The following is a 16,704-nucleotide window of genomic DNA, read 5'->3' as shown; positions in this document are numbered from 1 at the left end:
ATATGCGTAATCGCCATGTTCTCCTTACAAGTTTTCCCTTCAGTGTAAAACAACCAAAGCGACTGTTTAATGGATCATCAAATATCGAAAGGTTGGAATCGAAAGGCATTACGGTCCTCGTGAAGGCCTCAGTAAACTTATCGGCCTCAGACTTATTTAGGAATCAAGCCTCTGGTGTTGTCCTGTGGGTCAGTGCAATTGGAATCTATCCAAGTTGTACAATTGTGATGTATTATGTATTCACATAGGCAGTGGGAATGTTTTTGCTTCAAACCTGGGGGGTTTTTTTTTTCGGGAGCAATCAAGGCAGCGGTCTGTTGCCTATACACAGCCCAAATAACTATGTGGTATTCTCTCAAGCAAGGGTTTTACAGCGGAGGTTCAATGGGTTCTTGCTATTATTTCTGACTATTTCCTCTTAAACGACTTGACCAGGGACCATAAAACCCATGTCATTATACAGGTCTTTGTCTGAGGAGTTCTGATTCTGGGAATGTTCTGGGAATCTGTTCTGAGAATCTCCCGAGATTGTGAAAAAAAAATCCATCATTATTTACTTTTATTGATGTGCATATATACACATCAGAAAGAGGATAATTGGCTTAGGATCATTTATTGGCACAATTAGGCTGATCATGGTCACTTGAGAGATGCAATTACACAGGGTTTCTGAATATCTCATGGGATTCTTAGTTGGACAGGCGGCCGTGTTGGGCCATGACATGTAGAAGCCATGCTGTTGCTGTTTCGGTCGCAGTTTCTGTGAAGTCGGTGATAGTATGATAGGTGAGGGGAAAGAGTTAAATATTCTGCTGTTTCGATGAGGTAATGAAGAAATATGTAATGATCATGTGGGAATGCCCTTCTGCTTTTATGAGCGGGAGGATGGGGGGAGGGGTAGACAGAGTCAGGGTTGGGAGGAGGGTGGCGGATGGCAAAGATGGGACAGAGTTGGGTAGGTGTGAGGTTGTGACTTAGGGGGGGGGGGGGTAGGGGCATTCAAGAGTTGTTGGGGACGGGAGGGGGAGGGGAAGGGGGGTGAATTGTTTGTGGATAAGGGGTATGAAAGCCTGTGGCAAGGCAAATGTTACAGGTTCGGGGGGTTCAAAAAGGGGCTTCTTGAACCCATTTCCTGGCTGATGACCCTGAAGCTGACAAGCCGCGGATACATCTGCAGTTTATAAAGGATTAACGATGGCACGTATTTAAAAGGGGATCGAAGCCTTCGGATTGGTAGGGCAAGGTTGGGAATTTGGGGTTTGGAAGAGGGGGTGAGTTGAGGACTGGAAATCACATTTTACATTGTGTAGATTTTGTGCGGATCCCAGGGGGAGGTGGAGAAGAGGACAGAGTTGGGGTTGGGAGGAGTTAGGGTTGGGAGGAGTGGGGGGTGGGAGGGGAAAAGATGTGACAAAATTGGGAGGTGGGAGATTGAGCCTTTTGGGGTGATAGTGGCTTTCGGTGGAGGAGGGGTTGAAGACCTGTGGTGGGGAGGCGGGGGCGGGGGGAGTTGAGGAGTCGAGTAGTTGTCATGAGGTGGGGAGGGAGTTTGAATGGTTGGAATGGGGATGGGATTGAAGCCTTAGGGATAGGAGTGGTAGGCTGATTACTTTGTGCTGGCGGCGGGAGTTCCTTACTTTGTGTATGTACGGTGTGAGGGGTGTGAAGACTTGGTCACATTTTACTGGAGAGCCCCCAGATGTTCCGTGAGTCCCTGCTAGTTTTGGTAATGTCAGCATTTTGTGTCCACCATGGTTACAATTCCCAAAGACTATTAACTGCAATTATGTTTTTGACTTTGTGCCTTATGGGGAACTTACTTAATCAAGGTGGGGAACCCGATCGAAGGAAGGGTGGAAATCACTCCATTTATGACGACGAAACGTCTGATGCCCGAAGTGGAGATCGGTTTCTGAGGTTTGGGACATGGAATGCAGGGACAATGACAGGACAGGGAGATCAGGAGAAGTGGTGGAAGTATTGGTCAGAAGAAGAGTGGACATATGTTGTGTGCAAGAGACGAGATGGAAGGGAAGTGGTGTGAGAATGGTGAAGGGTAGGCAGGGACAGAAATACAAGTTTGTGTGGCAAGGGTGCCCGGAGGGCATGCATGGCGTTGGTGTCCTTTTTTCTGAGGAGTTTGTAGACAGTGTGGTGTGTGTCTAGAGTGAGTGATAGGTTGATGATGGTGAAAATGATGATTGGAAAGCTCTTGGTGAACGTCATCTCGGGATATGCTCCGCAGGTTGGTCGGAGCGATGAAGAGAAGGACAAGTTCTGGTGTACAATAGAGAAGCTGATGGAAAACGTGAAAGATGAGGAAGTTGTTGTGGTAGGAGGAGACCTAAATGGACATGTGGGAAGGAGTATGGACGGTTTTGAGGGAGTTCATGGGGGTTACGGATATGGTGTGAGAAATGGAGAAGGTGAAAGGATTTTGGAGTTTGCTGATGGAGCTGATTTGTTGATTTGTAATACTCAGTTCCAGAAAGAGGATAATAAGCTTGTTACGTACATGTCAGGTGGGTCGATGACAACCTTTGACGACCTGATGGTGCGTAGGCGAGGTGGGGGCACCTCCGGGACACAAAGGTGATCCCGGGTGAGGAGGCTGTTTCTCACAGCACCACTTGGTTGTCTGTGACATAAGGGTGAAAGGTGCGAGGAGAGCTAGGCGTGTGAAGTACCAACCGAGAATGAAGGTGTGGAGGTTGAAAGAGGTGACAGTAAGGGAGGCATTAAAAGAGAAGCTGAGTATGGTAGAGGATGATGTGGTTGAGCTTGAAAGTGGTTGGATGTCAATGAAAAATAGTCTGATGGGAGCCGTTGGTGAGGTATGTGGATGGACAAAAGGACCACCGAGGCACTCGGAAACATGGTGTTGGGATGATGAAGTTGGAAAAATGGATTGACGAGACGAGGAAGAGGTTCAAGGAGTGGCAGAAGGCGAAAGGTACGGGGGCAGAAAAGGCAGAGCATGAAAGTTATAAGGCAGCCAAGAAGGCTGCAAAGAAAGAGGTAACAAAGGCGCAGGAGGCATGCAGGAAAATGTTTGGAGAATGCTTGGATTCAGAAGAGGGTCAGAGAGCGGTATTCAGGATTGCAAAGCAGATAGCGAAAGAGAGGTGTGATGTGTTGGGGGTGAGTTGCTTGAAGGATGAAGTGGGACAAATCATTGTGGACCCAGATGGAATTCAAGGAAGATGGAAGAGATGCATGGAAATGCTGTTGAATGCAGAGAATGAATGGGATGGCAACATGGAGAGTAACCCAGTTTTAGGACCGGCAGAGAAGATAACTGAGAAGGAAGTTGAGGAAGCGATAAAAGCAATAAAGAGTAGAAAAGCGGGAGGGCCGACGGGAGTTGTGGGAGATATGTTGAAGGCAGCAGGAAGTTGGGTTGTGAAGAGAATGACAGATCTGTAATCTGGTGGTGAAAGAAGGCCGCATTCCAGTGGTTTGGGAACTGAGTACCCTCGTCCCTCTATACAAGGGGAAAGGTGACCCTCTGGACTGTGGCTCGTATCGAGTGATAAAGTTATTGGAGCATGTAATGAAAGTATTGGAAAGGGTGTTGGAGAGGAGGATAAGGAAGAAAGTGAAGATTGACGAAATGCAGTTTGGATTTATGCCAGGAAGAGGAACGACAGACGCGCTTTTTATTGTAAGGCAGTTGCAGGAGAAGTACATGGAGAAGAGGAAGAAGTTGTTTCCTGGGTTTGTTGATCTGGAGAAAGCATTCAATAGGGTTCCACGCGAAGTAGTGACATGGGCATTGAGGAAGTTAGGAGTGGAGGAATGGTTGATCAGAGTAGTGATGGCAATGTACAAATGAGCGCGCACAGCTGTAAGGACGAAGGACGGGAACAATGGTGAGTTTGAGGTGAAGGTGGGAGTACATCAGGGGTCTGTACTAAATCCACTACTATTTGTAGCTGTGATGGAGGTGCTGACTCAGAACGTAAAGGAGGGTTTACCGTGGGAGTTGCTGTATGCAGATGATCTGGTGTTGATTGCGGAAAGTATGGATGGACTGAAGGAAAAGATGAACAAGTGGAAGGAATGTATGGAGACAAAAGGTCTGAAGGTGAATATCAGAAAGACGAAGGTAATGGCAAGTGATAAAGCATGTGGTGAGGTGTAAAACTGGGAAGTGGTCGTGTGCTGTGTGCAGGAAGGGTGTCAGAGTGAACTCCATTCAATGTACAATGTGCGCTGAGTGGGTTCATCAAAAATGTGGTGGTCTGAGAGGGTCATTAACCAGTGTGGCAGCTACATTCAAATGTAAGGTGTGCACAGAGGGAGCTGCAGATGGAGGAAATGTTGAGTTGGATCTTGGAGACGGCATGAAGCTGGAAGGTGTGAAAACATTTTGCTACCTCGGAGACATGCTGAATGGAGAAGGTGGATCAGACTCGGCAACGGTTGCAAGAGTGAGATGTGCATGGAAGAAGTTTCGTGAACTGAGTGGCGTGCTGATGAGGAGGGGAGTGTCGTTGAAACTGAAGGGAAAGGTGTATGCTGCATGTGTGAGAAGTGTTATGATTTATGGGAGCGAGACATGGATAATGAACGTCGAGCAGCAACAAAGGCTGGAAAGGGTGGAAATGCGAATGGTTCGGTGGATGTGTGGAGTATCGTTGAGAGAGGAAGACAAATGATGAATTACGAAAGATGATGGGAATAGAGCCTGTGATTGATGCTGTGAAGAGAAACAGGTTGAGATGGTTTTGTCATGTGTTGAGGAAGGATGAAAGTGACTGGTTGAGAAGAGTGATGGAAATGAATGTAGAAGGAAGTAGTGGACGGGGAAGACCGAGAAAGACTTGGCTAAAGATGATGGAAGAAGAAATGCAGGCAAGGGGGTTAACAAGGGGAGATGCAGAAAATAGGACAAAATGGAGAATATTGTCATTGGGACCGCAAGGCTAACCCCCGCTCTGGCAGGGAAAATGACCTTAAAATGCATGTTGTTGTTGTGCCTTATCTCCACTGCTTGAAAATAAGCCTGATTTTTTTTATTTTTCGGTTTTTATTTTTCTTTTTCTTTTATGCACCCACACTTGTGACAAAATTAAATGGCTGAAATGTCAATGCTTTTTATTTACAAGATGGTTTTCACCACAGTTTGCATTATGAATGGGGAAGTTGAAGGGGGTGATGACGTTCTCATATTGTGCAACTTTACATTGTGCGTTTTTTTCTCTCTCTGTGTTTATAAATGCAAGTTTCATGAAGATGAACAATAATTAAGCTGGCCGAACATTCCAAAGATAGTGAAAAAATTCAGAGTACAATAACGTTGCCTGTACCACTGACATACAAATTCTTAAACATAATTATTGTAACAAAAATATCTCCCAAAAGGCCAGTTCTCCTTAACTTACAAATGTGGGAATAATAGCCTGTAAACTTCAGTAATACAGTGAAATGCAAAAGGGTTCATTTGGATCTTCTCAGAAAATGAAGGAGGGAGTGTTGGATGGGCTGCAAAAGTCACATTGACACTAAAGGTCAAAGGCGCACGTATTCAAGACAGACAGTACACCAGTTCCAGGTGGCTAGGATCTTTATAATTAATCCCTCTGCCCTTCTAGCTAAATAAAGCTACCAAAAGCAACCACGAAAAGCTGCACAAGGTAAGCCCTTTGAGACACGGTTGGTTTTTGATATCTATTTAATGACTACTATATCGGCATTGCAGGTGGTCCATGTTTGGGAGCCTCAATGCAGGGTCCTGGCTATATTGAGAGATGATGGTTCCGGCTGTATCTTTCGATCACGCTGTCTCTCTTGATCTCCCTCTCAAATTCTTACTTTCTCTGGTGTTGTTCTCTCCTCTCTCCCCCCCCCCCCTCCCCCTCTCCCCCCCCCCCCCCCCCCCGCTCTCTCTCTCTCTCTCTCGCTCTCTCGCTCTCTCTCTTTGTCATCTCTGTCTCAGGAGATCTCCTCTGACTCTGTCTCAGGTCTTCCAGGTCCCTTGTTTGCACCGAAATTGAAGCGATTTTGAATTGAATTGAACTTCCGGCTTGGGAAGAGAGCCATGGGATTAAATCGGTGATTGGAACGAGCCGAGCGTACGGGGCCATGCTCGGCTGGCAAGTGTATGGAGAAGTGCCCTTCTTTAGTGAAGATGTTGAAATGTGAAAAAAAAATTGACAGGTAATTTGAGGGTTAGATGTAAAATTTAAGGGTGAATTTCGTGAAGCCATGGTGGACACTGGACCAGTGACACCATTATTGATCCAGGTGTGTTGGACCAAAGTGTTGGAGGCTTGGACAAAAATGGATAGAGTAGCAGGACAGCCTTCAACCGGGTACGGGGGCAATGGCGCCAATATTGGGATGCTGGGTTGTAGGGATGGAATTTGGCAGTCTGGGGGTCAACGTGGTGTTATGGGTGGCCAAGGTGTGCGGACCGTGTGTTCTAGGATTGAGTCTCCTGGTGGAACATGACTGTCGACTAGACCTTGGGCGTGGTCATATGTGGGTGGGCACTGGGGGCTGCATGTGGTCAGACTGGGGGATGTGAGAGGTGCAGGGGACGTGATGTGGATGCTACGCACTGCGACCATGCCCCTCAGGACCGAGGCCTTGGAAATGGCGGAGTTGGCAGCAGGTGCTCACCACATTGGCCAGCTTGGACTAGTGGGGCCGTGGTCCTCGCAGGGGGCCGAATAATGGATGGTGGGTCGGCCCTTCTGGACACTCGTGGGCCATGGTGGCGGTTTGGCTGCTCAACTTACCCGATAGCCCTTGCACGATAGAGGAGCTGTACTGTCGTAGCCACGGGTCGTAGTGCAATATCTTACACGAGCCTCGATCTTGTATACAAAAAAGGTCACAGGAGGAGGCGGATCCACATGCTTGCCAGTCCAGCTGGATAAAAGGAAATTTGTGGGAATTGATTGACCCCAAGGGATAAATTTGAGATTCGGCCGGGTGGATGGCACTCTTGGACCCGACCAACCTGCGACTGCCTGCACATAAGGTAAGGTGAGGCCTTGATGTTTACTATCCCAGGGTTTCGGTACTCGCTCCGAAATTGGGACATGAGTAATTTGGAATGGGGGGCAGGTGAGAGTGACGGCATGAGGTAATTTGTCCCTGGCAGCCAGTGGTGTCTGGAAATTGGAAACCCGTCGGCATGGGGTCTGGTTGGGCGCTCTGCGGGTATGGAGACCCACCCTCGGCAACCTGGGGGCTATGAGAGCCTGAGGCCAAAGGAGCCTGGTGCGCAGAGATCTTCCCCGGTGGGACGACAGCTGTTTGGCTGTTTGACTGTCACGGGGCCGAGAATTGAAGGGGGGGAGGGGTGGGGGCGGGGATGAAGAAGTCGCAAGTCAGGCACTTGCTTGCTTTTGGGACTGCGGGCACCACAGCCTGAAGCGCCCCCACCATCTTGCTTGTACGGTCCCCGCTGCCTAGTTGAGGATCACACGTGTGTTATGACATTTATGCCATGGTCTTGCAGGGGGGGGGTTAGAATGAGCAGGTCGGCTTTGTGAAATGTATATGGCTGATTATTGGGTTTGTGTGAGTGAATGAGGGAGGATCCACCAAGCCACGTCACTCACCTGTACTACCATGACAGGGCTCGTGGAAATTTGGGTAAATTGGGATGGCTCCACAGGTAGCGTTGGGTATGATGGCATCTACCGGGGTACGTGGTCTTTAGAGGGACACAGGGTTGTACAAATGTTTTTTAAATATTGAATTTTATTACTGTTTTGTGGTTAAGGTAGATTTTGTGTGTTGACCATTTTTCTACCCACCCCAGGAATTGACAGAGGATTCCAAGAGTTGTAAATATTTGAATTGTTGTTAAGGGGTGTAGAATGGCAAGGAGAGCAGGTAAGTTAGCTTTGGCTCGCTTCCCACAGCCCCTCCTAATTTATTTCATAGGCTAATTAAGTGTGATTCGGTAAGGGTTATTCGGTAAAGGTATAGATTAGCGTATTCCGTATGCCGTGTAGACACCTCGATGTAAATAAGTAGGCCCGGATGTCGTACAAGTGTATATTTGTCTCCATGCGAGGGGTGGAGCTATGCTAATTAGTGAGGAAAAAGGGTAGATTCCCTTTGTGTAGTCACCTCTGTATTTTTTCCCTTCGTTCCTTATGACACTTACACCAGCGATGCGATCAGCGCCTACAATTAAATAACGCAATCGCCGACTGGATCCGGACATTCGACTTACACCACCCAGCTTGAATCTTCTCGATGGGCATCAAGAAAGGCCGTGAGGCCCCGCCCCGAGAGGAACGATTGGTCATGGCCATAGACTGATGTGACGGCGCTCGGTGATTGGAGTGCGGGCGACGTCACTGGGAACATTCGAGCACGGGAGCAAAAAGGCGAAGCGATGGCGATCTTGCTCTATTTCTGTCCCGGGCTGATCACAGGCGGTCACAGTTTGTGTTCTCTCTCGGTGCTGGGCTTTAGCGTGAGCAGTTCCACTTTCGCTCTACCTGTTCCGGTGTTTGTGGAAGGCGGACGCATTTCCTCTCTCCCTCGTGCTGCCTTTGGTGCAAGCGGTCACGCCATTGTCTCTCTCTTTCTCTTTCTCTTTCTCTTTCTCTTTCTCTTTCTCTTTCTCTTTCTTTCTCTTTCTCTTTCCTCTTTCTCTTTCTCTTTCTCTTTCTCTTCTCTTTCCTCTTTCTCTTTCTCTTTCTCTTTCCTCTTTCCCTTTCTTTTCCTCTTCTCTTTCTCTTTCTCTTTCTCTTTCTCTTCTCTCTCTTTCTCTTTCTCTTTCTCTTTCTCTTTCTCTTTCCTCTTTCTCTTCTCTTTCTCTTTCTCTTTCTCTCTCTCTCTCTTCTCTCTCTCCTTGGACCGGCTGGCAACGGGCGCGGCTGCGCCATCCTGAGCATTCCCGCGCAAGGCCTCAGGGATCCATTCGAACGACTGCCAGGATTAAAATGTCCTGTGAGGGAGACCAGAGCTGAGTACCAGCCAACACTACACACCAGCATTTTTACTTTCATTTATTCTCTCCCTGCGTCGTGGTAATTGTCCGGCAATTGTCCGGAAAAGATTCCGGCAAGTATGTTGATCAGTTGGTTTGTCTGTTTGTCTGTCTGTCTGTCTGTTTGTCTGTCTGTGCGCAGCACAACGTCTACACTGTTGCACATAGAATTGCCAAACTTTACACACATATTTGTCTTGCCCTGGAATAGACTGTGCCCAATTTTTAACTCTCTCGGCCCAAGGCCTCCATTATGATGTCATAATTTGATAATTTGACAAGTACAAAACTTCATCAATCAAGATGCAATTTCTTGAGCGCCATGTCAGCATAAACTGGTGGAGAAAAAAATAATAATGATGACGTCATGGGTCACGTGGTTTGGCCGCCATCTTGGAAAAAACCAAAAAACTTTGCACCTCTATATCTCCGAAAGTGCTGATAGAAAAAATTGAGACAAGGCTCATTTTAAAGAACTCTCCATGGGGAATAAAATATGTTAATGATGATGTCATAGGTGCCTCCATTATGACGTCATAATTCGACAAGTACAAAACTTCATCCGATCAAGATGAAATTTCTGAGCATCATCAAGGAATAAATTCGTTTAGAAAACAAATAATGATGACGTCATCGGTCACTTGGTTCGGCCGCCATCTTGGAAAAACCGAAAAACTTAATCCAAATGGCCGATTTTTAAAAAGTACATTCCGGCAGGTCCTCTGTCTCTGACCGATTTTTCATCTGTCTGTTTGTCACCGGCCTACAGGTCACAATTCTAAACCGATCGTCACGAAACTTCACGAAGTTGTATAGGTCGTCCCAATTGAGAAGCCTATTGTTTTTGGGGTCAAAAGGTCAACATAGAACCAAAGGTCACCATTTTGCCAAATTTCTAAAATCCTCAATTTTCATCGATTGACTTGAAATTTGAAGAGGACTTGCATATCTGGTCACTACATTCAAGCACCAAGTATATTTGAGGTCAACATCGGCCAAAAGGTCAACATAGGCCAAATTTCTAAAATCCTCAATTTTAATCCGATTGATTTGAAATTTGAAGAGGACTTGCATATCTGGTCACTGAATTCAACCACCATGTATATTTGAGGTCAACATAGGCCAAAAGGTCAACATAGGCCAAAAGGTCAACATAGGCCAAAATTCTAAAATCCTCAATTTTCATCGGATTGACTTGAAAATTTGAAGAGGACTTGCATATCTGGTCACTGAATTCAAACCACCAAGTATTTTTGAGGTCAACATAGGCCGAATTTCTAAAAATCACCAATTTTCATTTGATTGACTTGAAATTCTAAGAGGATTTACATATATGGTCATTGAATTTCAACCACCAACTATTTTTGAGGTCAACATAGGCCAAAGTTTTTAAAATCCTCAATTTTCATCCGATTGACTTTAAAATTGAACATTTGCACATGAGTCACTAAATAGGGAAACTAATTATTTTTGAGGTTAAAAGGTCAAAGGTCAACTCAAGGTCAACTTTCCAAAATCATCATTTTTCATCTGAAAAATCGTCACTTTTCTTTCTGTTGACCTGAGCTTTGATCAAGATTCTCATTTTTAATCTTGATGAAATGGACAATTTGCTGTATCGATGGAATTTTTTTTCTTGGGGTTGGGGGGTGGATTTTGCAAGTATCGTGCTCCGCATGACGTCTTCTTGTTTATTCGTTCGTGGGTGTGCGGAATAAACCCCAGTCACGTCTGTCCACACAGGTAAGGACCTTGCTGCCCTCCACTACCCCCCGCGCATGCACAAGGTACCGCCATAGTTTAGGTATACGCCTTGGAGGTAAAGCTCGGTCGGCCATCCGTCACCCTGAGCTCGTCACTACAGAGTGAACACGACAATATACACACACACACACACACACACACACACACACACACACACACACACACTTAAGCTACACCGTAACATTCTTTGACGAATTTCTCTACAAAATTTTTATTTTGATTTTTTGCTCTTATAACAGTAATTTGTCTGAGAATCAATTTTAATTAGACCACACAATTTGGTTCTTGATTACTCATGGCTTCCACTTTGCGCAGTTGTTTTGTTTGACATTGCCAAGCAAATGCTGACTGTGATTATGCTGCTGCATTGGATGTAACAGGGCAAGAAGCTGATGTGCTGCCTGAACCTGTGATGCCAGGAGATTCAGCTTTGGAGCCTCAGGGAATTAAAACAGTTACTCCTGGGCAAAGCACAACGACCTGGACGCTCAGCACAACCACGCGAGGTGACCATACTGATGAGCCAGGATATACGTTGTGGTGATGTTCATGGTGGTTGTGGTGATGGTGGTTTCTTTTCCATTTTTTTTTAGGATGTAGAGGGAATATACCTTCCCGTTTCTTTTCAACAGGGTGGTTAAGTAATAACGATGTTCAACTTCCAAATTTGATTTTTCATTGACATGTTAATTCTCTAGGATTCAATATTTCCTTAATATTTATTAAGGAAGCGTTCAAGTACCAAGTTAAAGGGAAGCTTAGAAAATGGGAAAAGGTAGCCCGGGCTGTTTATGGGTTGGAAGTGAGCCTTTTGTCTTCCAGGTTCCTATCAAACCATCTCTGATGTAAAGAAGAACTCCTTAGAAGAGTTCAAGAGATTTAGTGAAGAGTTCAAGGTGATGTGTTCACTAAAGTTATTTATTTCATTGCTTGAATGTGGAAAGGCATATCGCCCTTCTATAAAGGGCTGTCATGTTCTTCATTGCATATAGTTTACTTGAGCTTGTGCATTGATTTTGCAGCTACCTGACGAGAAAAGCTCCGTGGGTGCCACAGAGACTGTGGAACCTGGTGTGCCAGGTGATTCCACTTCACTAGTTACAGGTAGTAATGATGAAGTCAGGAAGGGCCTGACTGGGTCTCCCAGCACTGTATCAGACTCAACTTGTGCAGAAGATAAATCTGACGAGCGTGGGCACATTTCCAGCAGCCCGGAGGGAGAGTTGGAGAAAGGAGAGAAGCCAGAGTGTGAGGCAGAGTAAGAGCTGGGTTGGGCAGGGTTGTGCACCATCTGTATTGATCATTAATTTTTACACACCATACCACATTTCTTGCATTGATAATGCCTTTGGGATTTGCTATTTCTATACATCCTCACAGTGTAAATGTGGTGAAGTGAATTTTTGCATCATCTATCTATAATTCCAGTAATCTCTGTGTGTTTGTTTGTTTGTACGTTTGTACGTTTGTTTGTCTGTGACCGCTGTTTCTCGACAACCACGGGTCCGATATACTTTAAACTTGCCAGGTATATTGCTGGGGACCCGAGGATGTGCCTTTTCAAGGTTTCATATTAATCGGACAATTACTTACCGAGCTATGTCCAAAAAACGATTCAACCAATCAGAGAGCAGCGAGCTATCGCGTGTGCCGAACGTGGCGGACACACTCTGCCTCGGATGGCACATTTGAGAGCGTATTCATTTATTTCACGTTTGCAAACTATGTTGGCGCTATGTTGGCGTTAAACTATGTTTTAAAACTAATTAAAACCATTTCATGTAAATAGAGGGGGGGGGGGGGGGGGATTGTCACTGTACTCGCAAGCCGTTCGCCGTTCGCTTTGGCGTTGCGAATGGACCAAAACATTTCATGAACCAAACCATTTCATGTAAAGCGTTCGCCGTTCGCTTTGGCGTTGCGAATGGACCAAAACATTTCATGAACCAAACCATTTCATGTAAATAGAGGGGGGGGGATATAATTTTAGATATATATATAGTACGGGCATGCCCTAGTTAAAACAATTTGACGATTGGCTTGTTAAACTACTCATGAATGGGTATTTGTAAATTATTACATAATTATATGTATATATATTTATATATTTCTGTTTCTTCCACTGTTTTACAGGAATAATTTATTAATTCTCCTTTGATAGATGCATTGCTAAATTAGTGTACAAAGGAGTTTGAATGAGGTCTGAGAGCAGCTTTCCTCACTTTCCACACCCTTCACTCTCCAATAATGAAAAAGTTTTCCAAGATCTGGCTCCAAAGCAAGCATGCAAGTTGTCTATTATAATTGTCAGAAAAGAATACAACTTATTATTTTTTGTCATTTCCATTCTGGAGGCTCAAATTGTGTGTGTGTGTGTGTGTGTGTGTGTGTGTGTGTGTGTGTGTGTGTGTGTGTGTGTGTGTGTGTGTGTGTGTGTGTGTGTGTGTGTGTGTGTGTGTGTGTGTGTGTGTGTGTGTGTGTGTATATATATTATATATAATATATATATATATATATATATATATATATATATATAATCGGGAGATTAAATCAGACGCGGACGTAGCTTCAGGACTTCGATCTTTAATTTGACAAGCTTTCGACCAACAAAGGTCTTCTTCTGAGTCTACAAAAACAGGAGGCATGTATATCAGTCAAGTATGTATAGTGATATGTGTGATATGTGTAGAAAATGCATACAAAAGGAAGAGCCACGCCAAAGCTCACTCACCGGCCCCAAGTTCAACGGAAGTGAAGCGCACCTTACAGTTACCGTTTGCGTTACAGTTCCGGTGCACGTGCATATACAAATATAGAGATACATACATACATAAACACACAAGCATATATTCATATACCATTTATATTCATATAATATATTTATATATTTATATAAATGACATATAAAGGTAGAATGAATGAATGGGTGAATGAATGAATGGGTTACGGTTAACAATTTGATTGGGTTGATGTAGGAACATGCTTTAATCATAATTTATGCCATCTATGTATCCAAAAGGACTCACGTTTCAGAATCGTGGTGTGTGATCGATTTGTGATTGATTCAATGGCAGAGATTTGACTGTCATTTATAGAGTGATCCAGTTGATTAAAGTGTATCGTGTAAGGTAGAGATTTGCCCTGACTGGTGTGGAAGTTATTGATTTCTGACCGGGTGTTATTAAATCGTGTGTAGAGTGTATTCTCAGTTTTTCCAACATATTGTTTGTTGCACTTTTGGCAAGTGATTAGGTATATGACCCATGTAGATTTGCAGTTCATATAGGAGGTGATGGGGAATTTTTGTCCAGTGCTAGAACTACAAAATTTGTTTCCTTCTAGTAAATGCTTGTGAATAATACATTTTTTTGCTGTGCATTTATAGAAGCCCAATACCACCGACTCAAGACCTTATGCGCCTATTAGAACTGACACTCAAACTGAATAATTTCCAATTCAACGGACAACATTACATTCAAACTCAAGGTACCGCTATGCGTACCCCTGTTGCACCATCGTACGCTAACATCTTCATGGGAATGATAGAGGCCAAGATCAATGCACAACCTCATCACGGCATCTTGGAAAAATCCTGGGTACGTTATATTGATGACATCCAGTTCATCTGGTCAAAATCCCACCCCCCCCCCCCCCCCCCCGCCCGTAGTCTCACACAATTCCAAAATGAATTAAATTTGATTCATCCAACCATCAAGTTTACATTCGACAGCTCACAGTCCGAAGTTCACTTTCGAGACACATCACTCACGCTTCAAAATAACAGACTCGAAACAGAACTATACACCAAACCAACAGACACTCACTCTTACCTTCTCCCTTCTTCATCTCATCCTAAACATACAATTGCAAGCATACCATACAGTCAAGCACTCAGAGTAAGATGCATTTGCTCAACAAAAATGGCAGAAGAAACATCTCTCTGCCAATTAGAAACACACTTCATTGCAAGAAACTATGACCCTCACTCTGTGAAAGAAGCAATAACCCGAGCAAAACGCATACCGAGAGCAGACCTTCTGACTTACAAACCCAAATCTGCAACTAACCGTGTCCCACTGGTAACCACCTACTCTGCTACCTCATCCCAATTGCCAAGTATTCTGAATAAGGCCCTTCCTCTCCTCCATCAATCAGAAACACTCGGCACCACATTTCCTCAACCTCCACTAACATCATTTCGACGTGGTCGGACACTCAGGGACCTCTTGGTAAAAGCAAAGCACCCACAGCCCCACAACAAACAAACTAGGATCCCTGGCTTCTATAAATGCACAGCAAAAAAAATGTATTATTCACAAGCATTTACTAGAAGGAAACAAATTTTGTAGTTCTAGCACTGGACAAAAATTCCCCATCACCTCCGATATGAACTGCAAATCTACATGGGTCATATACCTAATCACTTGCCAAAAGTGCAACAAACAATATGTTGGAAAAACTGAGAATACACTCGACACACGATTTAATAACACCCGGTCAGAAATCAATAACTTCCACACCAGTCAGGGCAAATCTCTACCTTACACGACACACTTTAATGAACCGGATCACTCAATAAATGACATTCAAATCTCTGCCATTGAATCATTCACAAATCGATCACACACCACGATTCTGAAACGTGAGTCCTTTTGGATACATAAACTTCGGACAAAAATCCCTCATGGCATAAATTTTGATGATTAAAGCATGTTCCTACATCAACCCAATCAAATTGTTAACCGTAACCCATTCATTCATTCATTCATTCATTCATTCACCCATTCATTCATTCTACCTTTATATGTCATTTATAAATATATTATATGAATATAAATGGTGTATGAATATATGCTTGTGTGTTTATGTATGTATGTATCTCTATATTTGTATATGCATGTGCACCGGAACTGTAACGCAAACGGTAACTGTAAGGTGCGCTTCACTTCCGTTGAACTTGGGGCCGGTGAGTGAGCTTTGGCATGGCTCTTCCTTTTGTATGCATTTTCTACACATATCACACATCTTACACACATATCACGATACATACTTGACTGATATACATGCCTGCTGTTTTTGTAGATTCAGAAGAAGACCTTTTGTTGGTCGAAAGCTTGTCAAATTAAAGATCGAAGTCCTGAAGCTACGTTCGCGTCTGATTTAATCTCCCGATTATTTATTCAATGCAAATGAGACGCCCTGCTTGTACTGTGGAGTTTCTACTATTTCTCACAGTTATTTATATATATATATATATATATATATATATATATATACAGACTTGGCATTTAATATGGAATATTTTTTTTTTCTTGACTTGGGTTTACTTTCATAACTCAGTATATCAATCTGGTGAGTTTCTTTTACACTTTGGTGATTTATTTGTTAAAAGAACCATGTCACTGATTGTCTGTCGCAGCAAGAAGTCAACAACAGGATTATATCACAGGTGGCGTGGCAAAATGTACGGACAGGTGCATTTGATGATTGGCTTCACAGTCGGGTATACAAGGGTTGTTGCGTTCTGTATTAGTGGAAAACAACTGCTGCACGTCTCCAACAGTTATTGCCGCTTCCTCTGGAGATGGTCCGTCAACTCGACAATGCTGTTTGTCATGGAGTGGTGGCTTTACGAAATTACGGCATGAAACAGTGTGCTATTGCTCGGCACTATGGCATCACTCAAGGTCAGGTGTCATAGATCCTGAAACGAAATGCTCAGAGGGGTGTCCCTACTCCAATACCGAGACCAGGACGTCCCCGCAGAACCACAAGGAGGGATGATCGCCAGCTGCAGCGGTTAGTCCGCAATGGCCGTACCAAGTCAGCTAATCGGCTTAGGGCTGAGTGGCAGCAACTGACAAATGTGCCTGTATCCAGAAGGCTAGTCAACCAACGACTGGTTCAAGCAGGCTTTCGTGCCAGGCGTCCCCTTAGAAAGCCATGCCTGACCAGACAACACCACCAGCGCCGAT

At 44.4% G+C, this 16,704-nt stretch overlaps 1 protein-coding gene across 9 annotated transcripts in view; it reads left to right on the top strand.

The window, feature by feature from the left end:
- The window catches only part of LOC137439579 (ataxin-2), a 108,378-nt gene that overhangs the window by 61,633 nt on the left and 30,041 nt on the right, over nucleotides 1–16,704 (top strand). For all 9 annotated transcript variants that reach the window (XM_068135470.2, XM_068135467.2, XM_068135465.2 and 6 more), the window contains 3 exons: nucleotides 11,110–11,235; nucleotides 11,552–11,625; nucleotides 11,752–11,987. In XM_068135470.2, the coding sequence (XP_067991571.1) occupies nucleotides 11,110–11,235; nucleotides 11,552–11,625; nucleotides 11,752–11,987 (436 nt within the window). The remainder of the gene's footprint in view (nucleotides 1–11,109; nucleotides 11,236–11,551; nucleotides 11,626–11,751; nucleotides 11,988–16,704) is intronic.

This window comes from Myxine glutinosa, chromosome 14, assembly GCF_964187855.1.
Source record: "Myxine glutinosa chromosome 14, kmMyxGlut1.1, whole genome shotgun sequence".
Taxonomy (NCBI): Eukaryota; Metazoa; Chordata; class Myxini; order Myxiniformes; family Myxinidae; genus Myxine; species Myxine glutinosa.
This window is presented reverse-complemented; position numbering and strand designations above follow the sequence as displayed.